This window comes from Schistosoma mansoni, chromosome 2, assembly GCF_000237925.1.
Source record: "Schistosoma mansoni strain Puerto Rico chromosome 2, complete genome".
NCBI classification, from domain to species: domain Eukaryota; kingdom Metazoa; phylum Platyhelminthes; class Trematoda; order Strigeidida; family Schistosomatidae; genus Schistosoma; species Schistosoma mansoni.
In genome coordinates this window covers 24,365,657-24,393,464 of record NC_031496.1, presented here as the reverse complement: position 1 = coordinate 24,393,464, position 27,808 = coordinate 24,365,657, and the positions used below count along the sequence as shown (strand labels likewise).

Sequence of the window (27,808 nt, the reverse complement as noted above, 5' to 3'; positions counted from 1 at the left end):
AGGTGCATCCAACTGATAAGTCCAAAATAGAACAAAAAGCTCGTCCCTAGGATTTCACTGTTATTCCCCATTCATCTCTGTTTACGTATATATTTAATATTATTAATCGTTGTCGTTCCATTATTTCAATCATCAATATCTACTATGTCATACATATACGATTGTATCCAGTTGAAGAGAAACTGTAAAATAAAATAAATTGATTTTATTCTACTTTGCTTGTTTTTTGCTCTGCCTTTGTTCAAGTTTATAAAGAAAGTTGGTTGTATGTCAAAAGAAGGTGCCACTAGCAAGTAGCTATCAGGACTCAGTGGCCGAGTGCATAACGCGATGACATTTGAAGTGAAAGGTACCGGGTTTCAGTCCCAGGGTGAACATCAACTCTGAGATGCAGGTGCATCCAGCTGAAGAGTCCCAAATAGGACGAAACGCGCGTCAAACTGGATTCCACTGCTAGCCACTATCCATTTTTGCTTACCATGCTTGTGAATTAAGGCTATATCGAGGCAATACGCACAGTATGCACATATGCCAATTAGAGACTGACCAGTTGCAGTCCTAACACATCAATGGGAAGATTCAAACAAATAATACTAAATGAGTTCATTGTGGATATATATTCTAAACAAGTTCCTCACATTTTGAATATATTTGCAGAATCACTGAATTGGCCTTTGATTTAAATTGTATACTGATACACTTCTTGTAAATGGGCAATGTATAGAATAGAAAAGTTACTACCAAAAAAAGGCAGGAATCAATCATTGAAGTTATTTGTTTATTGAAATAAGTGTATAAATAATCAGTCAGTCAATCATCAGGTGGACATGCTCTTGCCATAGATCGAACAGGTGGTCCATTCCATTGATGAGAATGTTGTGATAAATCATTTGTTCCATGAGCATGATAACGTTCATCATGTGAATCCCAATAACCGTCAGGATTTCTTTGTCTTCTTTCTTTATCTCGACGTCTTCGTCTACCACCTGCAGTAGCTTGTAATGCTAAAGCTTTAGCTTCAACTTCTTGTTTTACTCGTGCTAATTGTTCTTCACGTTGCTTTGCTTGACGAGCTGATCTACTTTGATAGACTGAAGAAAAATTAAATCCATATAAGAATGTGTGAAAGTGCAATCTACGTATATATATATATATATATATATATATATATATATATATAAGGTGGATTTAGATTGACAGAATTTGTAATGATCTTCGAATGTTGACCTTCCGAAACTCTAATTCTCAGAAGAACAGATGATAGTTGCGCAGTATACTGAATTCGTTAAAGTTTGAACTACAAACTATTGAACCTAAAGGTCCTGGGTTCGACACCCTATGGGGTCGTGGATGCTCACTTCCTATTCGTACCTTACTAGGAAGAAGCAACCATGAAAATTGATTGATCACTGGGTGGTGATTAATGTCATGCGTGTCAAGTCCGTCTTAGTGCTGATCAAATGCTATCGATCAAGTCGCAGTGTGGCCACTAGTCTAGGTGGCTCGACACTGTGTACACTATGTTGAGATACGATGGTGGTTGGAGGTGGTCAACAGGAAACCCTGGACCCGAATTTCGTGCTACTTGGCACTCATCAGAAAGGTGTACCTGTAATCTTGAGGGGACTGGTGCTCCCTGACGGATTCGATCCCGTGTCACTCAGCTTCACAGTCAGAGACGTTACCACTGAGCTATTCGGGTCGTGACCGACCTTCTATAGGACGGAGATGTAATCACAATTGATTGATCACTTGGTGGTGATCAATGTCATGCGTGTCAAGTCCATTCATTGACTTTTAATTTTAATTTGTTGTCTAACTTAGGCCCGTCCTTGATATAAATTATAAAATTCAACAATCCTTTAAAAGCTGCTCTATCAATAATAATTTATCTGTTTATTTATTTTGAGTCTACTTGGTGAAGAGCTGAATGTTTATCACAGTTTTTTCAGCGGTTATTTTGAAATATCCCGACTCTTCTTACTAGTCCAGATTTTGTTTGATCCATGTTTCATTCATATTATGAGATATAACACGCAACCTTAACAAAATTCGCAATCTCCCAAGAATTTAAAATTAAGTCATTTAATGTAAAATTCACAGATGCTACCATCAAAGACTTTTAGTTGATAGGATAATATACATTTTAATATATAAGGGTAAATATATAGATTTAAAAATATCTAGAAGAAAATGAGGAATAATTTTGCTTACCTTGTGTTCCATCACTTCCTTCCACTTGATGAATACCCAAGTCTTTTAACGGTGGTGAAACTACAGACGCTACAGCTGCGGCAGCAATTGTTGGAGGTGGTATTCTTGATGTTGGTTGATGATAGTTCTCTGCTGAATGATGCTGATGATGATTAGTACTATTATGGCTGGGAAACAGAGCAGCACTGATAGTGGCTGCAACCCCATTTGCTATACCCAATCCTAAACCCATAGTTAAACCAGGTGATTCATGTGTAGTATTGCCATTTATATCACGAATTACTGAACCATTTCGTTTATTTTCACCTTGAAATAATGATGGATGTAACGAGTGAACTTTAGGTGTAAGTCCAGCGGCAACAGCAGCAATTGCCGCTGCACTTGCAGCACCCATATGTAATCGACCATTACGAGGATAATTTGGACGTGAACCTTCATTTTCATCATCTGAATAATGTGTTGTGTTAAGACCATCAGGACTATTATTATGATCAGTTTTAAGTTTTCTTCCGCCAAAATGTGTATTATGAAATTCACTACCAACGCTACCAGCATGATGTACACCAGTAAGTCCAAGTTCATTTTCTACTTGTCCACCATTTTCTGTTAACCAACCAGTTGCTCTTGCTCCGGTTAATTCACTAATTTCTTGACTAGTAAATCCTGCACTTAATGCAGACTGAAGTGGAAAAAATAGGGGAAATATTTTAATTTTGATTAATACTTTGTTAGTGTATAATAACAGGTAATGATGTATCAAATACATTAACTAGTCACTAGGTAAAAGTAATTAGTTTAATCTCTTTTAGTTCCTAGTGCAGATTCAATCCAATCAATTACTTTTCCATACTGATTGATTTCATTCACAAATTTAGATAATTTTGTAAAATATAAACATTAGATCAAGTGATTGTATATCGGAATGAACTGTATTGTTGTTGTTATCAGTATTATTATTATTATCGCGGTATCTGCTACTTATGCTGACAGACTTAAGTAGTATGTAGCACCAATCGGAAGTGGATATGCCCGGTAGCAGAATATTAAATTGAAAAGAACAGGAAGGAAATCGAAGAGAATTTAAAATAACAACAGAATTAAAGGGATAGTGGAGTATATGAAGGACAACTCAAAGAAGCTGTTTTATTTATTTATTTAAACACAAATATTGTTACTAGGAAGCACCAGATACATGTGCGCCACACAAATCTCATTCGATTCGTGTGAGGGCTGTGATACTGCCAAGGTGCCCAAACTGAAGCAGGTGGTTTTCTTAGGGGTCCACACCCCGAGCCTTTGACCTAAAGATCTGATCCACAAAGCAGTGGAGCATCGTGAGGAGATGCAGTCCCATGGTTACCGGTGACCAACAAATGATTCATACGCCATTTGTTCCTTCAGGATACTGGAGCTCATGTCCACGATTGGTTTGGAATCAGGGTTTTCGAACTCCCCTAGGTGGACTCGCCGTGTCCACCGACCTGGTTGGAGCGCCGGACATTCGCTTTTCGTCCTCTCACTTTCGTGAACAACACCCTACCCCGCCACGAGAAGGCAGTGAGTATGAGTTCCCTGTCAGAGGCTATATACGCGTGGCCATGTGAGAACATTCGGAGAGTGAGAGCGGACTCTCCCCACTCTCGGCCGTACCAGGGCATTTGGGGGTGTATGATTTTTATATTTTACCGAACCACTGTGGTTTTGCATTATACAATAAACTATTGACTATAAGTCTTTAAAACAGAATTTATTCTGAAACTTGTAATCTATCAGGAATTTGAATCCAAGTTGTCACGTATTGTATATTGAAATCTTATCAGTGAACTATTCCGACTGAGATAAGAAATTATGGTTATATTTCTTAGTGTTTCTAGGTTGAAATTTTTAAAAGTTTATAACAAACAAATTCCATTTTATTGTTATATTCCCTTTCTAACTTAACATGTCATAAACATTAGACCAATATCATGCACTAAGAAGCAGACAAACATGAGTTTGGTCACAACTCTGTGGCTAATCCTTAGAGCTATATTTTCGAAATGCCATCAATAAATACTAAGTACTGAAATTACCCTGAAATCACGAACCAATCTATGTTAAACAACCTTTTCGAATCTGGAAGCACTGAACGGCAGTTTGGTCCCGGTATGAAACCCCTTAACATACAGGAATGAAACCCAGGACTTCCGGTTTCACGTGCAAATGCTTAAACTCTAGACCACTGTGCTTGCATCCGTTGGTGCACAAGTCTAACTCTAACTGAAATTGTCTAGGAAATCCAAGTTTTGACACTAAGAATATAAAACTTACAAATGTAAAAGTTCAGTAATATGAAGCATTCCTGTTAGCAAAAAAATATGATTTCTTCAAAATCAAATCCCTATTTCTTACTTTGGTAACTACACTCAACCCTGGATGACCAGGTGTCATAGGTACAAGTGGACGATCTGAGTCAACTTCTTTTGTTTCAGGCACTGGAGCAGAAAAAGAGCCAAGAAGACGTTCAGCTTTACTAACTATTAAAGGAGGATGTGTTGCTGCCCAATAACCTTCTAAGAAATGACTTAGTGCTTCTGTTGCAGTGGATAAATTATTTTGATCTATTACGTAATCGAATGATTCCTAAAAATGCAAAAGGTAAAGCACATATATTGGCTGACCAGATTTTCAGTGGTAATGATATATATATATATATATATATATATATATAATTATATTTAAAGTGTAACTGAAAAAAGTTCACTGAAGAGAGAAGGTGTTTGATCTGGTTATGTCTGAAATTTTTTAATTTATACAAAAAAACTTAACAACTACTCAACCGTACCGATCAGCGTTTGTGGCTTGATTGTGAAATGCTTGCCAAGAGAAGTTATCCTTGTAAACTCGACCTTTGAAAAGGTTGTCAATATGTTAGTCACAATCAATGTAGAGCCTGGTACAATTAAGCTTTAGCAAAAGTTGTTACGTTACATTAGCACGACAAGATGAAACTCAAAAAATGAATACCGAATAAACCGTGTAGCTGTAAATAATTCCCAAAAATCAATAGCTTTTCAGGTGTTCGACATGGAATGCTGACCACATTAGTTTTAGTGGACTTGTTTAACTGAGGGCTTTCGGTCATGCAACCGCACCAGATCACGTTACAACACAGCGTGGTAAACATCTCCTACGATCACTAGCCAGATTAGAACAGTCGCTTCTCGATATATATTGATAACACATCAAATATATCTTTCCAACCTCTTCGTTTCTGACTTCTGATTTTAATTGGGTGGGAACGATTCGATTATAGATGGTGTTACTGGTTAATAGTTGTCAAACTACAATACTGGTGGAATATTTAACCGAAATAATGTAGTGCTAGTGATAATGTGAAATAATAAACATCATGAATATAGCTCAAAGCGATACAATGTTACTATTTATATCAAACTGACCATGCCTGCAAACTGGAGTGAATACTGTAATTATTATTTTCAGAATATATATTATTATATACATGAAGGGATACTTGAGCTCAAGATCTAGAACTAGGTTAAAAGTAAATGTTTCATGGTCACTATAAATGATTCTTAGTCATGTCACCTGAATTCTTCAACCACTGATCACAGTCGCCCTGTTGACACAACCGGTTAGTATGCTTTTGTTAAAATGGTTCAGTCCAATGGTTATCGATTTCATAGACTGATTACATAACTTTGCTTGGATGTTTTTAGCCTTTAACCAAATTATAAACCAGCTATTATTCCATATCAAGGTAGACGAAGTCTAACCACATGTAATACGTGTTCTAACTAATTAGTATTCATTATGTCACAATATGTCATGATTATCTTAAAGATGTTGAACTATAAAGATGATTTTTTGATTTCACACTGTTTTTCATCATGAACTGATATTACCTAAAAGGAACATTGTTTTATCTTAGGGAGCTGGACAGTTGTTTCTTAATCCATTGATCTTACTTAGTAATCTCCAAATTGTGAGTGATCGAATTCATGAACTTTGCCTACGACAGCTTAAATGTTATCATCCAATTGGTGATTGGAGATGGTTTGTTTTATTATTCCAACACAAGTGCAACGATTCATTAATGCTGTCAGTCAGTATCTCACGTGTTTATTGAATTATCTAACCTCATATAGTATAATTTTGATTCGGTGGTATTTGTGAAAAATTTAATTTGAAGATAATTTTCATCATACACCGATGACATTGACGGAATTAAAAACATAAACTTTCAATTCTGAGTGATGTGGCTTTTATTTGTTATAAATGAATGAAACTAAAGTATAACTGATGTCTTGGCTCTAAATATTTACGTAAACAGATGAATGAATGGGTATAAGTCAATGATCTAGTATAGGTCTATGTACTTAGACTTAATAGATACCATTTATGTTAGGAACACTAATACAACCCAACCCTTGGAGAATCAGTGAATCCTAGGCAAAAAATTGATTTTTTTTGATGACTACCTTAATTGAATAGGTTATGTAGAAATAGATCTAATTTGTAGGTTTCATTCCTCACAGATTGATCTCAGTTGGAGTAACATTAAAAATCAAACAGCATTAGATGGCTGCTTCATCATAGCGTTGAACTCGTCTAATGGACAGGAGTTTGTAACGCAACCTGAAGGTCAAAGTTTGACCCCTGGTGGGGTCTTCATTGTTTACTAATGAGAGATCTCTTACTGAGAGGAAATCACTGTTTAATGCTCTCTGGTTTTCAAATAGCCCCTATCTAACTGAGATCAATCTGTGATCAATACAACCTAAAAAATACTACTTAAACGTGGTTATATAATTAATCAGTATTATATATATAACTTACTGGTGAACATTGTAATAGTTTTTCAGCGGCGGCAGTTTGTACACCAGCATTCTTTTTTTGTAATTTACCACGATTTTTAATTAAACGATTTAATACACGTATACTAGTAATTTTGATATAAATTACAATAGGTGCTAAGCATGTTTTAGTAATTTGATTTGGATGATTAATTGTATCACAATCTAATAAAAGTAATTGCATTTTACTACCCAAATGAAATATTCTTTCTAAATCTTGTTGAACTTCAACTTGTTAAAAGGAATGAAAAGAATAAAGCAGATATATAGAGATAGATAGATAGATAAAACTATCAAATTGTTGGGTAACATTAATTTGAAAATATCATTATTATTAGAAAGGGTCTAAGTTGATGAGTTACACTCAATTGAACAATCAGTGGAATGGAACTCATCACTATACGTCAACTTCATTGACTATGAGAAGGCGTTTTACAGTGTGGATAGGAGAACATTATGGAAACTTCTTCGGCACTATGGATTTCTTGAGAAGATTGTCAACATTATCCAAAACTCATACGATGGACTACAGTGCAAAGTGGTGCATGGAGGACAGCTGACAGATGCATTTGCAGTAAGGACCGGAATCAGGCAAGGCTGTCTACTCTCCCCATTCCTCTTCCTTCTGATGATTGACTGGATTATGAAGACTTCGACATCTGACGGGAAACACGGAATACAATGGACAGCTCAGAATCAATTAGATGACTTGAACTTCGCAGATGACCTAGCCCTCCTCTCTCATACACACGAACAAATACAGACGAAGACAAAAAATGTATCAGCAGCATCTGCACCAATAGGTCTCAACATACACAAAGGAAAAAGCAAGATCCTCAAATACAACACGGAGAACAACCCAATCACACTTGATGGTGAAACTCTGGAAGAGGTGGAAACATTCACGTAACTGGGAAGCATTGTTGATAAACAAGGAGGATCGGATGCAGATGTAAAAGTGAGGATTGGCAAAGCAAGCAATGCATTTCTACAATTGAATAACATATGGAACTCAAAACAACTGTCAACCAACTTCAAAGTGAGAATCTTCAATACGAACGTCAAGACAGTCCGTCCCACTGTACGGAGATGAAACGTGGAGAACTACTACATCCATCATCAAGAAGGTACAAGTATTTATAAACAGTTGTCTACGCAAGATACTCAACATTCACTGACCGGATACTATCAGGAACAGCGTTTTATGGGAGAGGATAAACCAGCTTCCTACTGAAGAGGAAATTAGGAAAAGACGTTGGAAGTGTATTGGACATACATTAAGGAAATCACCAAACTGCATCACGAGGGAAGCGCTAACTTGGGATCATGAAGGGAAGCGGAGAAGAGGAAGGCCAAAGAATACATTACGCCGGGAATTAGAAGCAGATATGAAAAGGATGAATAACAACTGGAAAGAACTGGAAAGGAAGGCTCAGGATAGAGTTGGATGGAGAATGCTGGTTAGCGGCCTATGCTCCTCGACGAGGGGTAACAGGCGTAATTAAGTAAGTAAAAGTTGTTCCGTTGAACATGTTAATGGCTTTCGAGACTTATTGGCCCAGTAGAGAATGTGTTGAACTTCGGAGAGAATGACACTGTGCTTGAGTCTGAACATGACAAACGACATTTGAATACAGGTACGTCCAACTGATGAGTCTTGAATAGGATGAAAAAGCACTTGTACTGTATTTCACTTCTAGTTACAATCCATCTATTGTAAAATTAAAATACTTCAGAAATAATTCTTATCATAGACTACCACGGATTTTAGAAACATTGGAAGTTTTGAGGCGCTAAAGAACTGTTTTGTTTGTAGCAACAGAGTTACAACTGAGCATAGGTCACGTTATCTAAAGAGGATACTGAGTAGAGTGGTTCATATTTGTAATCTCGATCGATTCCCTAATAAAAATCTGAGTGACTCAACGCCGTGCGTACTATATCGACGTTTGACCTATCTCAATTATTGTTTGAAATTCGTTGAAAAGTAAGTGAGGGATTAGATTGTTCGAAATTTGCGCTGCATAAATATGTTGCGTTTTTAGATGAACGCCGGCTTTTCATTACGCGAATGAACTCCTATTCGAATTATGAGAATAAACCCTGACAGATTCCAAATCGAAAGAGCGACATTTTAAGTTTTTTGAGAGTAATTCAAAATGCAATAGTGAATGGCAATTCAGTCTATGAAATAATCAGTAAGAAATAAATTAATAAATTCCTTACAATAAACTTGTTGCGGCATCGGTAAGTAGAAAATGATCAAATATGATAGTAAAATCACATAGAATTTTTAGTCTCTTGAATATTCTTCGCGGCCAGACCAAAACGTGGCACAAATCCATGAAGTCGCTGACAAGTGGACTGAGCCATGCTGGTAGGTGTAGACTACCTGGTTGGGATTCGCGAAATGATAGCAATCGATGGTTAGAGACCTTGAATGATATGGCTCAAAATCGTTTGCAATGGCAAAGGTGCATCCACTTTTTGTGTTCTGCCAAATTCTAATCTTCTGAATTCTTCATGTCCCTATCCTTTTTCTCTTTTCAAATTTATTTCGTTGGATTATACTCCCTGAATAACATCTTCAAACCCTAATCTTTCACATTACTGTTTATACTCTTACTACTTCTACCACTATGGGATTTGAATCAACAACTGCATCTCTGTGTTAATGTAGTATGGTAACTGTAACTAATGTACGTACGTACGAAGTTCCACGTTGTAACTGACTGGCATTACTAATACAGTAAATGATAGAAACTCCTGTGTGGTATGAATGCTCAATAAAAAAATTTCCTTACTTGTTATTTTGAAATGATGTTTTATTGATATTTCGACGAGTAAGTACAAAAATCTTGAAAAGATTATCAAAATACAAGTGTTAGACTTGTTTTAACTTTAGAAGATATCACCAGTAGAAACGGATTTAATTTTGAATATAGACAATTTTAAAATCAGAAGGGGTTTTGTGTATATTATAGTAATTTTAATAGTTGAGATCATGAATCCATTGAAGCTAGACCACTATGGAAAACCCGGAAGCACTGGACGGCCGTTTCGTCCTATTATGGGACTCCTCAGCAATGCACATCCACGATCCCGCCTCGAGAGATTCAAACCCAGGACCTATCAGTTTCGTGCGCGAGCGCTTAAAATCCGAAAATAGCGATTACAAAACATTTAAGATTTCATTAGATAAGTAAAATCATTATTTCCGTCTCATTATATTAGACAACGTATTCTTAATCTGTACGCTCATTAACTAATTCAATTAAATCAGCAATGAATTATAATGTAGCTAGCAGTGGAATCCAGGACGCGCATTTCGTCCTATTTGGGACTCGTCAGCTGGATGTACCTGCATCTCAGAGTTGATGTTCACTCTGGGACTAAGTGAATGAAGTATAATAATTTTTCAACATTCATTATAAAATAAATTTTTTTTCAAAAAAAAAAGAATAATTACTTAAGGAAACAAGCTGTCGACTACGTCCTTTTTCTAAAATATTCTTTTTATCCAAATGTAATAATTCTCCAACACGTTTAGCCAATGATATATTTGTACTGACACGACTAACAATAATTCTATAATAGATGTAATAGTTAATAGGGAAGAATTTATATCATCTAATATTACACCAAGTAATCTACAATTTTGTTAAGAGAAAACTATTTTAATACACTGTGAACATTAGTTAGTCATTTTTAAGACACCAGAAGTAGCATTCTGATTTCTGAACGTAGATGCTGCCTGGATACGGTAAATGGGTTTACATATTACGATTACTCAATCGAGGTATATTAGCTAGAAAGCTTGTACCTTTAAGTTCTACAATCCTAGACAGGTTGGTTGGAAAGGAGTAAGACTAAACGCAAAAAACGTAAGGTCCAATAGAGAAGTTGTAGTGTGGTGTGGGTTACTGATAAGTAGTATATGGTGATGGTCGAGCATTGAATGTATTTCAGTAGAAGATCGATAAGGAGAGAACGGGAACGGCACGCAATTGGTACGAAAATGCATGAACAATTATAATCAGAGACGATGGATGGATATTTGCAGAAGAAACAGTCAAATTGAGACAGTTGATTGTTATTTTGCAAATTAACTGTTCATTATATGGTTCTCATATTTTAATGAAATATTCTGTAATTTATGCCTACGTACGTTCGATTGTCCCCAACTGGTGTTATTGTTCACTACAATAGTACCATATGTACTTGGATATGGTAGCAATACGAAATTTTTTAAAGATAACCAGAATCTCCAGAGATGCCTCCTTCCTAAAACAAAAGGATAAGGTCAGAAAATATAGAACCCAAAAATAGCACATCTTAACTTGGTTCACGGATTTCCCCGGCTCGCTTAAATGTCTGAAAAGTACAAAGTCAATACATCAATAATTCTTCAGAAGAAGGCCATGTTTGACCGTCCTTAAGCCGTTGTTCATCCGGTTATTTTGTCATGCTCTCAGGTCAACTCATCATCGTTAATCCATTTTCTTTTTCAGGTTCCTTAAGAAGTGACAACTATCATCAGTTATAACAGTATTCAAGATCATCTCCATCCATTCCAGTTACATAAAAATAATCTGTTGAACAATTTTCTACGCTCTAATTAACAGTTTGTTACTTAATTTACAATTATAGAAATACTTCAAACGAACTAAACCTATTATCTCATACGTAACGGAAGCAAAACATGGAAGTACAGTAAATTCATTATACTTTGTAAACATAATCACTTTTGCTTTGTTGAAATAAAGCTTCAGTCAGTATTCATTAGCGTTCTACTTAATATTTTTTCCATTATAGGTTGATCTCTAGTCAGGGAGGTTTACTCATAAACCTTCGGTTATCCCTTCCATCAACAGGATAAACTGTTAGTCATATAAGAAGATATTTGAACAGTCCACATGCGTCTAAAGTATGTACTGATAGTGTTGTCCAGATTCAGATTTAGAGTTTTATGCTTAAACCCCACAGTTTAGAGGATGAAACACTATTAAAATGGTCCACCTGAGCCACAAATCTTTGTCATTGCTTTAATACGTTTATAGAACTAACAAAAAGTTGAAAAAAACTATACATCGTCACAGAAAGTCTTCAAATGAATGATTTCGCAAGGTTAAGTGTATACTAAGAAGTGGTTTGATTCCATAAAATGTTTACAGATAGTAAATAATTCCTTTTCTATTGAATATTAATTCAGAAATTGTTGTATCCCGTGGAGATTTATGAATGGTAACTGTTGAGGACTATTTATGGACCAATGTGATATGTATATTTCCTATTGTACAATCACTAAGTAACTTAACTATTCATATTCATGTTCCTTTTGTTATGAGCTTTATTTTGACCCATAGACTATTATTATACGACTTACCATTCTTGAGTTATCCCTACTCCATTAATTACTGTTTCCCCTATTCACAGTCACATTTGGCTAAATATTGTACAAATGTTATTTTCTATTTTATAGTACGATGGGGTCAGTTTGTTTGGTATATAAACCCAGTATGTTTGAAATATAATGATTCATATTACAGAGGCTGTTATTGGTGTTATGAACTTAACTCGCTGGGCTAGGCAGAAAGCAGGACTTATAAGTACTCCAGACTGCTCATACGGCTTTTGTGTATCATTGCTCTAATTGATAATTCACTCCTCTCTCATTGGCGGTCATATCACTCACATACATTAACTGGGCACTCACTCAATCGATATAACAGAAATACATTCCATTATGCTCTGGTTGACCAACTGATAACAAACATTTTGAGGACTAGTAAGTAATCTTAGAAATATAATCTTCCGAAATAAATTGTTAGGAATTATTTGAACAGTCAAAAGAGTGAATATGAAAATGGTTCACTTGTGTTCACATTGCAAAGGAAACAGAATTCAGAAAGCTCAATCTTAATTATATTCGTGTGTTTAGTTATGACTAGCTGCAATATGTATTCAAGAAGTTCTTCTGAAAAGCTATGAACCATAGGTTTTAATCTTGTCAATAATCAGGTAAACGTTATTGATGGGATTGAATAATAATCGTGCAATCCCACGATTTGACTAAAGTTGAGGATATGAACATCTGGATTCCAACCCAGTGGTGTAGACATATCGTAATTACTACAAGATCTGATTTCATTTAGAGTTGTATATGTTCACTACTGAGGAGTTTCAAGATAAGATGAATCAAGAGTTAAGTACCTCCTGATTTTCAGTGGTTGATCAACCGATAACAATGTATGATTAGTACTAATTTTATATTGAACGGTAGACGAATAGCTTTAAGATGTCAGTACACACATTGCTTTCTTACATTTAGGTATACCAAATGATAATGATGTACTCATAAGATGTTGTTTGTGGTAAAAACATACTGCTCAACAGAATAGCTATCCAAATTAATTATAGATATTTCATTAATATACAAACCTTCCATCAAAATGTTTCTTCATTGCATCAAATATTGCTTTCTGCATCATATCTGTCACTTCATAACCTTTCAAAGCTGGACCAACAAATACAACAGGGCGCATACATGGTACAATTTCATATGGAGGTACAAATTCATTCTGTAAATATACATAAGAAATAGTGACGAATATAACTAAAGTATTGTAAACATAAGAAGTTCTGTAATACCAAAACAGAGCCATGTAAATCATATTCATGTTTGGTACTCATTTACATAGACCGAAAGGTTTTTAAATGAATAATAAATCTCTTAGGCGGTAAAATAACATTGGTGAATAACGGGAACGTATAATCCAAATGAAAGATTTCATGATATGACGATCTAAAAACCTCAACAGTGAAATTCTAGGTCTTTAAAAAGATTATTCGATTAAAAAACAGATCTGATGGTGAAAGCATTCTAGTTGACAACTCGGTACCATTAGATGGCTTTCTTTTCGTCTGAAACTCAATACAGAATCTACGATATGATATTCATGCTTTGCAGTGAGCTAACTGAGGTTGAAAAGTAGCTTTCTGGATGACGAACCTGAGGTTCTAATTTTAACTGGTCATCGCATATTTTATCAGTAAGAAACACATCCCCAAATCCTCTTGGGTATGAGCAGTTTGTCATAACGATTCTAGTTTATAACCAAACATATCCTTACGATAACTTGTTCCTTGAAGAGAACATAAATGTTATGACGTTTGAAAAAGTTTTGGGTGTTCATATTAATTCACAGACACATTCGTAGTGTCTCTCGCATACGTCAGGATTATCAAGCTGGCAATGTTGAAAGAAGACTCAATGTATTACTCAAATATACCATATAACTTCATGAGGTAGTAAGCGTTCATTGACTCAGTTGGTTGAGACATGTCTTAAGTATACCTGATTACCATGTACCTTGACGAGTGATATTAACTTGTATAGAAGTAAGTTAGAAGAAAGCTAGGGACAACCAAATTAAAACGGGGCACCATCCCATGCAGTCACTGACCACTTGTCCAAGCCATTTTGGCCGTTTCAGAATATCTGGTTCAGGTCCACAGGATAACCGTGATCAGAGGTTTGAGATGTAGGGTGACACGGCTCAGTATCGGTCGAATTAAGACAGAAGCATTCACTCTTTGTTTTCTATTAAATCTTGGGTTCCAAAATTATTTCACATTTCTACTACGGTGGTCCATCCTTTTTTCTCTGGTCATATTGTTTATGATTAACATTTTTTACTACCACTGACACTGTTACCACTTTCACTGCTCTGGTATTTCGGTGGATAATTCACGTCGCTGTCCTGATATGGTGTCACAACTTGAATTAACTTACTTACGCCCAGGGTTTGATTGTGTATGAATAAATCCATAAACTAATAGCAAAAATGAAATCGTAAATCTTGACTCAATCTTTATAGAGGGGAAAGTTGCTGATGGAAAACAAGTGTTTTTGATATAGAAATTATAATAAAAACAATAACAGCTAGTTAGCATAATGTTACCTTTTTAGAGAATGGTCTCTTCTTAACTCCAGGCCCAACAGGTTGGGGTTTCTTGGTAGTTGGTTGTCCTGGTACCTCTACAGTTTGTGGTGTATCACGTAAATCATCTTCATCATATGCATCGACATCTAAATAACATAGTTTTCAGTAACATGCAAAATAAATTTTCTATAACATATACTACTAATCTTAGATATAAGTAGTGAATGCAGTTTTAATAAACAGCAAAATCAATGGGTGGCTTTACCATAATCTATGATCTGAATCATTCAACTTTAAAGCCATAAATATGGCAGGATTTTGTAAGCTAAGATTTTTGTTCACTTATCGCCTTATTATCACAGATGATGAATTTTCTCAATGATTAATTTTTTCCAATATAGAAACTGTTATATGTACCAAATGTGTACAGTCATCAAAACAATGAAGATTCTACCGGCGCATCATCTTAAATAACACTGCATTAGTAAGATATCAATAATGCCGCCTAAAAATAACCATTCTTTTTTTGCAAAATAAGAGATTTACTTTTGTTTTAATATGTATAAAAGAAGAAGCATTATACTGATATCTAAGTTAGCCTAACCACCTGTTTGAGTGAGAAAACCAAGAGTGATTAGAAAGCTTTTACTAGCTAACCAGAATCAAAGTATGTACACAAACCCCTTCCTTGATAACGATATATGTCCCTAGAAAATCAAGGCAGATTTCCAATCAATAGATAGTATCTGCATCCCATGAATAGTTAGGCCAAATCTTGACCAACAACGTCCACCCTTTGGCATCTCTCACTTTTCATTTGGCCTTGAGGTGATTGACTGTAATACATAAGAAAAAGCTACAAATCATATATCTTCATCCTAAATATATTTTTTGTCCCCGTGCAACTATATAGCAACTGAACCTTAGGATAATTGGGTTTCTAAATATTACAGTATTTCAAACTCATAATGAATTCTGCTGACATTACTGAACACATATATAGGGCGCAAAATTTAAAAATTGACACCGAAAGAATATGACATATACTGTCAGGTGTTAGAACTTATTTGAAACAATTCTATTTTCTTATTTTCAGACTAGATAGTTAGAAGCATAAGTTAGTTGGCTTGTTATCATATTTTATCGTTTTATATTACTCATTATTATTTTTAGTAGCAAACATTTGATCCATAAAATTATAATGCAGTCAGCTGATCGTCGACTCAATCTTCCAACATCTGTTGTGGTAAATAACTGCCTAAAATAAATGATTTTATAAACACTTAACATTGTTACTGATACTCTTAGATATGACGAACACTACGAGCTGAAGATGCTCAGTCAACTACCGTAATCATACCCAGGTACATCAGATATGAAATTCTCCCTGGCCCTATGAATAACCAGACCATAAGACTCACATTCCTCTAACTCAGCTCACATTCAGATATACTGTTTTTCCAAACCATTATAAGCTTCCTCCCTCTTTATTTTGGTGTTATATTTCATCAGTAAGATATCTGAAAAGAAGCATTATTTGGTTCTGTTTTGTTGTAAGTATATTCTACTATTATTAGTTGTACAGTTTAGTTTGTCGTCACTAGTGACTAGTTTGTAAGCTTTGAATAAGTTGACATTTTTCAGAGATGCAAGCTAATACTGGGAAATAAAACCTAATAGCAATTTTATTGAAATCACATTATTCGCTTATGGTTGCTGTTATTAGATGTTCAAATAATTTACTACTTTTTAAGAAAATCATTTCAATAGTTGAGATCATGAGTCATGAGGTTTTCCATGGTAGTCTAACTTCAATTGACTCATGATCTCAACTGCTGAAATTACTATAATATCTGCAAAACTCCTTCTGATAAAATCATTTCATTTTAACGAACATTACACCATTCGTAATTTGAAATTTACCTTTCCAATTTTTATGAACTGGAGGTGATTCCGATTGCCTTTGACGATTAGCACTCAAAGTTGGTCCACGATGATCTACACTAGTAAATATTGAAAATTAAAATAGCTAACAATTAAAACAATCATTTATATTTCGTAATAATTTGAAGTTAGACATTAATACAGTTGGGTGTCAGATCAGTGCTCTAGAGTTGAGGGGTTCGCATGCAAGACCTAAGGTCCTGGGTTGTATTCCGGCTTTTAAGGTCGTGGACACACATTGTGAGGGTTCTCATGCTAGGGCACAACGGCAGTTCAGCGCTTTCTGGTTTTTTATGTTGATTTAACACTGACTGGTTTATGATTTTAATGAAACTCAACAATCTCCACATCTCTTTATTCGTAATAAATGATAATTGAATTAAAATGACCACCAGTTAACATAACTTATATTGTGTTCAACCGAATTACTAGTCAAATGGCAACTTGACTTAATCAGTTGCCAATCACCAATATAACAAAAATGAGCTTTAGCAAACAACTTCTATATTAACAGTCATGTGCTCGCTACTGGTTTATTTCAGACGTAATTCCGAGATTCCTATGAGAAGTTGTGACCAGTGGAGGTCAGTTATATCAAATATCAGTCAGTAGCTCACCAATGACTTTGGAATGTCCTGGATTTAATCTCTGATTAAGTCATGGGTGTATACTGTTGAGAAACATCACTCGCAAACAAAATAGCTGTCTAGTTGTCCCGGGTTTTCAATGATAACTCAACTGAAATAAATCCGTGAAAAATACTAACTGTAAATTAGCTCAATCTCTACAAAACTCCTTCAACTAAATAAATATAGTTTGTTTAATAATTCAAGAAAGTAGGAATACAGTTAATGTAATGAAAGTCATTCCAATCACAATGTGTACTCTTTAATTGTGGCATTTGTTCAAATGAATTGTAATCTATTCTCTTCGTTGGTAATAATTCCACAAATACAGTACTAGGACTTAAAGACTAGTAATTGAAATAAACATATAAGCTCAATTCTTTTACTGACAATTCCATAAGATGTTCAAATAATTAGATGTGCATACGATTAATAATAATGAGACTTTTTGTTAGGATGAAATGAAGGAATGAGAATCACTATCCTGGAAGCTACTTTTTGTGAAATTAATACTTATGATTTCCATAGTTGAAAGCGTGAGTCAATTGAAGCTAGACCATCATGGAAAACCTGGAAGCACTGGACGGCTGTTTCGTCCTGTTATGGGACCAGTGGAGTTCAAACCATGTCTGTTGTGAGATAGGAACTCACTGAAGACAATTGGTAAAACGGTTGCTCAACTTCGTGGATTAGTTGAAGTTAGACATTAACACCGTTGGATGCCGGCCCAGTGGTTTATCGGTTAAGGGCTCTGGCTCGAGACTGATAGGTCCTGGGTTCGAATCTCGCGAGTGCGGGATCGTGGGTGCGCACTGCTGAGGAGTCCCATAACAGAACGAAACGGCCGTCCAGTGCTTCCCGGGTTTCCCTGGTGGTCTAGCTTCAATTGACTCATGTTTTCAACTATGAAAAATACTGAGATCTCCACAAACCCCTTATGATTTCGATGTTTATTTAATCTGTACGATTTTCAGATTCTCCTAATTGTAAGTTTTCATTTTACCTGTTAATTACTATCATATAGTTTGTCGTTACCAAATTGTAGTAAGCTAATTGTAAGTCTATTATCTAAGGTTGGACTGTAATCTTCCTAGTTGTAATTTCTTAGTTAGAATTCGTTGTGAACTTGTAATCTATGTAAATTGTAATATGAGCTCTATTGAGTTCGTATGAGGAGGGAAAGATTACATTTGGCTCTTTTCCCCATGTCCTGATTAAAGTTTATGAACAGAGGAATTTTATGTGGATCAACAAGAATTAACATGTCAAGTCACTGTGTCAAGGTATCAGTGTGGTATATGCTACATATGATAACAGATAAGTAGTATGTTTCAGTAATCGAAAGTGGAATGCCTCCGAAAGTAAGGGCGAATTGAAGAGAACAGGTAGGCAAACAGAGAGCAGTCGGAATAACAATCGAACTGAAAGGAAGAAGAATTATTTATGTGAAGACTAAAGGAAGATGTGCAAACAAATGTATTTAATGTATGATTTTCATATGCTATGGAAACACTGTGTAAGTTTTAGTAAAACAATAAATTGGTTTAGACCGCCTCAGTTCTCGTTCACTATATATAATGCTTACTCGCTAGACAACAACAATCCACGATTTCCTCCGCGTTCTAACGTTGTGTCTGCAGATCCGAATCCACCAACAGGAGCTGGTTTATGCAAACAAAAATAAAATTGTGAAAAATATAAATCACTTATTTCATAAAATGAAATTTTGATGTTTATTATTATTAAGTCCCAAAAACGTGGGAAGAAACGGTCATCTAATCATTTACAGTTTATAAGTTTTCCTGATGTAATCACATTTCATGATAAAAAAGAAACCAAATTTCAGATAAGGTTTTCCTTTTTAAACAAAGTTGACACAAATAATTATTAGTATATGTTTATGCAAATTGTTGAATATTTCTAATTTGCAACTTGTACTGGTTTCTCTTAGATAACCACCAGAAATCAAGAAACACTGGACACCTGTTCCATCCCGGTATGATTCTCCTTAACTGTGCGCATCCAGGAGCTAGCCACGAGTCAAACCCAGAAACTTCAGGTTTCGTATAGAGCGCTTAACCTTTAGACCAATGGACTGGCATCCAGTTTTTTTATTGTAAGCACATTTAAGACAAAGTATCAGTCTTTTTTGCAAAGTTTCATCAACACTATTCCTCTTCAACTGACTTGAAAAGCTCAACACTTTACGCGATCAATTGTTTTTCTGAGATTTTTTCTCTAACAAATCAATTTCCACAAAACTCTGTACTGATAGTAATCATTTTTCTCACTATTGACTAGATTTCAGATGCAGTTCCTGGAATTTCAATGAGAAACCGTAACTAGCGGAGCTCAACCGAAGTAATGTTAATGTCACAACACTCAAATAGAATGATGAAATCATTTTATTCTACAGGCCTCGTTGTTCTTATTTTGCTTAAAAAAAAGAACGGTATGAACAAAATAAAATGACAACTCCATTCTATATTTTAAGTCCTTATCAGTCGTTGTTTACAGCATGTACTGGAATTGCACTGGTAACAAACGTCATTTGAACACAAACAAAGAATTTACTGTTTTAATGAAAAAGTTGTATTCAACGTTTTTCGAAGTCAGTTGAGTTTAAATAATTTTCACCAAAGTATTTCGATATGCATTAGTGCATTTAAATCTTAGCTAGTAGTGAAATCCATGATCAACACTCTTCGTCTTAATTAGGACTAGTCAGCTGTATATATTCATATTCTTGTATTAGTGTTCATATTGGAACTCGAACAATGTAATTTCACTTCAAACCCCAACTCTTTATCCAATAAAATACTAACATTTTCAGTAGACTTGAAGTCATAAATAAGGATTTGTAGTTTCTCGTTGTTGATATTCAGGACTACAATCTGTCTTTCTCTTTCGGTATAAGTGTATCCTGAATGGATTTTTTCGATGTAGCCTTTTGTTACATGTCCTGAATATCAGCAACGAGAGATCAAATAAACCTTTACTAAATATTTTGAAGTATGTTTAAACTAACTTCTGACCAACTGCATTACTATAAAACTAAGCTTACTTACTTACTTACTGGTCTGGTCGGCGGCCTATACTCCATTGGGAGTAACAGGCGTAAGTAAGTAAGTATAAAGCTAAGCTAAACTCCATTTATTGTATATATAATTGAATATTACAAGTTTTAAAGGTTGTAGAGAATCTAGCAAGATTCTAATTCATTCCTGTTTTTTCAGTTTAAACTGCTACATTGAATAGTTTTGAGTTGATAAACAAAATCGTGTATCAAGATGTGATATTTGTGATGAATTTTTTCGAGGAATGATATCATATGAAAAAACAGTGGGAAGTTGAAAGCCTTGGATAAGTAACTACTTTTTCCTGTCGACCTACTCTGACCTCTTCTGAAATCGAGCAGCTAGAGGTAAAGGCGACAGATCTTGCGATTTCAGACATCAAATATATTACTACAAGGTCAGACAAATCACATGATGACTCAGGTCCACGTAGCAGGTGAAAAATTCAAGCCTGAGTAGGCTTTCAAGTGTAAGTAAACATCAACATATCATTTGGCGGTTCGTTCCAATGCCATATATATACTCGTGGGCTGTGTAGATTGTTATTAGACCTTTGAAATAAAGCCTTCTAAGAATTCCCAGTCTTTTTATTTGCATAGCTGGTTGAATTAAGGGTTATAAGACCGCGATTTAGGCTGAGTGGGACTAGGAGATTACTACACATAGTTTGAGACTCCCTGACAGTGTCATTCACTAACGCTTTAGGTATCTAACCAAATGGATTGACACTTTGTGCAGAGCCCATTATCTGTAGGTCACTGCGTCAGAGCTCAGTAGTTCACATCTCTAACTCCCAACTCAGTAATCTTAGAGTAATGCAACTACCCCAAGGCCTAGTTTAGTTCCTTATTAGAGCCACTTATGTACACAACTATGAAGCGGTAAACTAAAAAGAATCAACTGTTTAAATGATCTAGTTTTCAGTATTCTTCGAGCTGTACTCAATTCATGATGTAAAGTATCTTGAAATTATGTGTGTGTGAAAGGAATAACATATATGGGCAATAACAATAGTAAAATGACAAAGGAAATAAAGAAAAACAAACTGTCTACCTGGTTTAGTTGTCGGATTTTGAATTTCATTGGCAAAGTGTACCACATTAGTATTAGCAGCAGTGGTAATGGCCGATAAAATAATATTATTGATTACTTCAAGTTTAGATGGACTAGGTATAAAACCAATTGGACTACCTATTCGAACTACACGACCAATCCACCAATCTTGATTGAAACGTTTTTTAATATGTAGGAAATCTTTTATACCAAAACTAACAACTCTAGTCGGTGATGGTGCATCCAAACCATATAAGGCTCCATCAAAACTTATATTAGTTCTAACTGAAAAAGCTACAGGTTTAGACTAGATATAATGAAAAAGAAAAAGTAATTTTAAGGAAGAAAAATCTTTAGAGGAATTTAAAGAAATTAAGTAAGGCTAATGTTATCGAAAAATAAAGCTGCATAATTCATTTTGATTAATACGCGTCAATAATGATTAAATTTTGTCTTTGAAGTGACTTGTACTCTATCTGATTTATGAAAATCAAAACAGTTTTCGAAATTCACTTAGTATTGTTTGTTTGAATCTTCCCATTGATGTTTAGGACTGCAAATGGTAAGTCTCTTATCGGCATATGTGCATACTGTGCGTATTGCCTCGATATTGCCTTAATTCACAAGCATTATAAGCAAGGACGGATAGGCAACACACACAGTATGCACATATGCCAATTAGAGATTGACTAGTTTCAGTCCTAAACATCAATGGGAAGATTCAAACAAGTAATACCAAGTGAATTTAAACTTCACTCCATCGCACGAGCAAGTGGCTATCAGGACTCAGTTGCTCAGTGGATAACGCGATGGCGTTTGAAGCGAAAGGTACTGGGTTCGAGTCCCAGAGTGAACATCAATTCTGAGATGCAGGTACATCCAGCTGACGAGTCCCAAATAGGACGAAACGCGCGTCCTGGATTCCACTGCTAGCCACTATCCATCTTTGCTTATAGTATTTGAGATTGTTTGCGATCATTGCATATCTTAGAGAAGTGTTTAAGAATACAAGCTAATTTATCTTCACGAAATCATATTATCTGCCAAAATTCACTAAAGACAATTTTGCATTGTCAAAAATACCAAATTATTCAGCAAAGTTGATACATTTTATGGATTAGGTCAGCTCGATCAATCATACAAACTAAACAGCATGAGATTTAAAATTATAAGACGATCTACTTTCAGATATCAAATAAAAGGTTTTTAAGTACTGATATGGAGAGATGAAAAAGTAAAATTACGTTGTTTACTCAGTGTAATAATATGTATTATTTTGCAGTGTGGTATCAGTATCATATGGATTTATTTTAGTGTGATGTTTATTTAAGATACAATATTCTTGTATTAAATTAATGTTAACTATGCTCAGCAATAATATGGAGCATGTACTTACTTACTTACGCCTGTTACTCCTCATGAAGGAGCATAGGCCGCTCACCAGCATTCTCCATCCAACTATGTCCTGGGCAATCCTTTCCAGTTGTTTCCAGTTGTTATTCATTCTATTTATGTCTGCTTATAATTCTCGGAGCAGTGTAGCCCTACTAGGGCTACTGCCGGTCCCAAGCCCGGGTAAAGTAGGAGGGTTGGGAGTGAGGTCGGCAACACCATCCCGTAGAAAACAACATTGAGAAGCGGCTATAACAGGTACACAACTCATTTTATAAAATTAGGGTTTCTTACTGACTACCTCCAACCACATTATATTACTATTTAATTCCTCAGCAGTTCTGGTCAGACATACAGAAATAACATTGAATAAGATGAATTTCATCTAAAGTGTCAACTATAAGTTTACTGAAATCAAATTTTCGAGCTAAAAGAGGATGATTTTTTTATACTCCCTGCTATGATAATTGGCTTTTTATTTGGTGGTCAGTTATCAATAATAAATACGTACAATTAAGTAGGAAAGAAAAGTAATGAAAAATAAATATGAATTGTTTTAACTTACAACTGCTAATTCAAGTTCTTTTAAAGCTAAACGTTCTAATTCTAAACGTTCAGCTTCTAAAATTACTTCACTATCAACTGAACTAGTACTTTCACTGGAACGTCTTGAACTCTGTAAACAAAAAAAATTAAAGTCAAATCCAATACATTCTACATTTTAAACGGTTATCATTTTCTATAGTTGAAATCATGAGTCAATTGAGGCTAGGCCACCATGGAAAACCTGGAAGCACTAGGCGGCCATTTCGTCTTATTGTGGGACTCCTCAGCAGTGTGCCATGGTCTAGCTTAAATTGACTCATGATTTCAACTATATAAAAATAATAAAATCTCCACAAAACCCTCTTCTGGTTATCATTTTCATTTAAAAATGAAGTTATATAATGTTTTGTTAAGATTTGGAAAACGGTTGTAAATCGACAACTTACAATGAATCTTTTTCATCCATTCCTTAAATGATCTTGTAAATTTACAAATAATGTATATTGGACATATTTCGCGCTGTAGCCGATGCGAACGTTTATTATTTTAACGTAAAACATCTTGTTGTTCAGTTATTTGTTTATGCCTCACTTTAGCCATTGGCCATACAATTATTATAGGTTTATAGAACCTCATAATGTAGTCACACAAAATAACTGCTCAGTCAAATATTCCCTGTTTTTGAATAATAGTAACACCGCTGGATGCCGGCCCAGTGGTCTAGTGGTTAAGCGCTCACGCGCGAGACTGATAGGTCCTGGGTTCGAATCTCGTGAGGCGGAATCGTGGATGCGCACTGCTGAGGAGTCCCACAATAGGACGAAACGGCCGTCCAGTGCTTCCAGGTTTTCCCAGGTGGTCTAGCTTCAATTGACTCATGGTTTCAACTATATAATAGTAAGTCCATTGTAGAAAATTCTAACTATCGAAATTAAAAGGGCTTCAGTGTTTTGTTTGACTATTTGGTCCGAGTTATTTTTAGGAAAATGATCGATAAACACACGAAGAATTAGTTATTAAGACTAATTACTTTGTAATAATTACTTATATCGATTGATTATTGGTTCCGGAAATGATTAAATATTCTTGTTGAACTGATAGAGATCTGTAACTTTATTGGATAAAGTTCTTCTAGTCGAAAAGAAGTTAATTGTATCAATGTGTGAGATTTTGTGTTATCCCATTGTTGGTAATCAGGACTGAATTTTGATCAGTCATTGTTAGCATTAGGGATTCTGTGTGAATCTCTTGAAATTAACCATTTATAACAGGTCTTGGTATATCTAAATTATGGTAAGGAGTGAAACCTATGATGAGTGTTTCGTTCTACTTGGAACTCGTCAAATGGGTGTAACTAAATCTCAGTGCTGATGCTTGTACAGATTCGAACACCGACCCATTATGCATAAAACTACTGAGTTCAGATAACCTTCAACTTGATCAGTAATTGCAATATTAATAAGTAAGAGTTTGTATTAGCCTGTTGTTTGAAGTAATAACTACAAAGTGAAGCACATACTTTTAGCTGATGAGTCCCCAATAAGAATAAATGCACATCTTGGATTCCACTGCTAACGACAAGTTAAATGTACTAAAACTTAATTGTTCTAAGCTTATGGTGACATAGCTATACTGGTATATTCATTTATTAAACTTCTCGCAATTTCAAATACCATTCTCTACCATTCTTGTATATGCAATCAAATATTTTCGAGTCCCAGAGTGAACATCAATTCTGAGATGCAGGTACATCCATCTGACGAGTCCCAAATAGGACGAAACGCGCGTCTTGGATTCCACTGCTAGCCACTATCCATCTCTGCTTATTTTTGTTTTTGTTTTCCGTTTTTGTAAGTTTTCACTGTCACCTTATTTCTAAAAACGACATTTTGAATTCTTACAATATTATCCCAAACTCTAGGCTTGTTTACTTAACATAAAAATAATGAACATATATTGCAGTACGTTGATGAAATCAACAGACGGTGGTAATATTTTTTTATTCAAAGAAATATATTAATTAATTGCAAGTTTTAACTATCAGACTGGCGGCCTGCTTAAACATCTGGGATACCTGTTCCTCTCATCTAGATATTTCAACAAGTTATCTCTTTGTTTGTTTGAAGGCATCATTATGCCTATCAATCGCACTACCTATTCAGGTGCGTTTCTAAAAAGTGCACAATCTTAGGTTACAAAAGGCCTAATCAGAGATATTGTGGTCGCTCGCAGGCAATATGCGGCGAAAAGAACGCATATTATTCAGATGCCAATTGACTAGACCGCTAACTTCTAACTGGCGATCACTCAATATTTATCGTCAGTATAGACGAAGAAGTAAGAAATGGAAACTTTTTGAAGTACTTTATGCTGAGAATTCTGTATTGTACCAAAAATATAATATTGAATCAAGCTAATAATAATTTTATCTTTTGTAAAAACAAAATCTCATATAGTTGAAATCATGATTCAATTGAAGCTAGACTACCATGGAAATACTAGAAGCACTGGACGGCCGTTTCGTCATTTTGTGGGACTCCTCAGCAGTGCGTATCCACGATCCCACCTCGCGAGATTCAAACCCAGGACCTATCAGTCTCGCGCCAGAGCACTTAACCTCTAGAACGACTGAGCCGGCATCCGACGGTGTTAATGTCTAACTTCAAACAACCCACGAAATTGATCAACCATTCACCAATGTCTTCAGTGAGTTGATATCTCCCAAAAGACCTGGTTGAACTCCACTGGTTACTGCTTCTCACTAGAACTCCAGGAGATACCTCATAGAGCCAGTCACTAGTGAGCATATGATCATTATTAGAGGGGGGTTTTGTGGAGATTTTAGTAATTTTATATAGCTGAGGAGTCCCACAATAGGATGAAACGGCCATCCAGTGCTTCCAGGTTTTCCATGGTGGTCTAGCTTCAATTGACTCATTATCTCAACTATATAAAATTACTAAAATCTCCACAAAACCCCCTTCTAAAAACAAAATCTATCATTAATTCTTAGTTAGTATTCTATGATCTATGTGAATATTTATATTGTTGTTATAATTTTTATCTGACTAAAAAGCACAAAATATTGATTTATAGATTTCTCAAAATTATTTTCATTTTTCTGACATCGGAGATATTATACCACACGTATTATAGTGGGCGTATTGTCTTTTTTCATTCGATTTTTCAAAAAAAGTTTAAGGGTTTATGGAAATCTTTGAATTTTAAAATTACATCACAATTTGATGTTAACTAGACAATCGCTAAGACGTTGGAAGTGGATAGGACATACATTAAAGAAATCACCAATGTGCATTACAAGGCAAGCCCTAACATGGAATCCGGAAGGAAAGCCGAAAAGAGGAAGGCCAAAGAACACATTACGCCAGGAAATAGAAGCAGATATGAAAAGGATGAATAACAACTGGAAAGAACTGGAAAGGATTGCCCAGGACAGAGTTGGATGGAGAATTCTGGTGAGCGGTCTATGCTCCTCCACGAGGGGTGACAGGCGTAAGTAAGAAAGTAAGTAAGATAATCGCTAAAGACCGTGAAGCGATCAAAATCTGTTCTATCCTAGCATGAGATACCTCAGGAGTGTTTATTCACGAAACCACTGGAGATCGAAGAGAAGAATTTTAATCTCGTATGTGAGCATTTAATCTCTAGATCACTCAGTCGAAATTCATTAGTGTATAAGTCAAAATTCATTCAATTCGAGGTATTTCACAATCATTCATTTAGTTGCCATATTAGTGAAGAAAATGTACATTTCAAATATCATTAGATTAGCTACGCAATTACATATGAAGATAATGAAATCCCGTTATCAGGAAAGTTTTCATTAGACGGCGAAATGGAGTCCCATAATAGGACGAAACAGCCGTCCAGTGCTTCCAGGTTTTCCATGGTGGTCTAGCTTCAATTGACTCATGATTTCAACTATGAAAATTCTAAATTCTCCACAAAACCCCTTCTGAACTAAATGTTACTCAATTACCCAAAGTTTAAAGGGAAATATTTTTCCCTCTATTTTTTTCCACCATATTTCTTATTAACAAATCTCCTTTCCAGTGAACATGTGATACACATATTACTAGATAAACATACAATACATATGACCCTCTGCGTGCACATATATAGTTAAAATGGTC

At 35.2% G+C, this 27,808-nt stretch overlaps 1 protein-coding gene across 1 annotated transcript; it reads right to left on the bottom strand.

Annotated features, from left to right (window-relative positions):
- Window positions 1-810: 810 nt before the first annotated feature.
- Smp_135140 (putative high voltage-activated calcium channel beta subunit 1) lies at window positions 811-24,254 on the bottom strand (the record flags this gene model as incomplete). Its single annotated transcript, XM_018796168.1, has 12 exons — window positions 811-1,091; window positions 2,215-2,893; window positions 4,606-4,836; window positions 7,054-7,301; window positions 10,540-10,658; window positions 13,512-13,651; window positions 15,035-15,162; window positions 16,940-17,019; window positions 19,172-19,247; window positions 21,717-22,023; window positions 23,674-23,784; window positions 24,246-24,254. 12 exons carry the CDS (start codon window positions 24,252-24,254, stop codon window positions 811-813), a joined length of 2,409 nt encoding a protein of 802 aa, XP_018650407.1.
- Window positions 24,255-27,808: the final 3,554 nt, after the last annotated feature.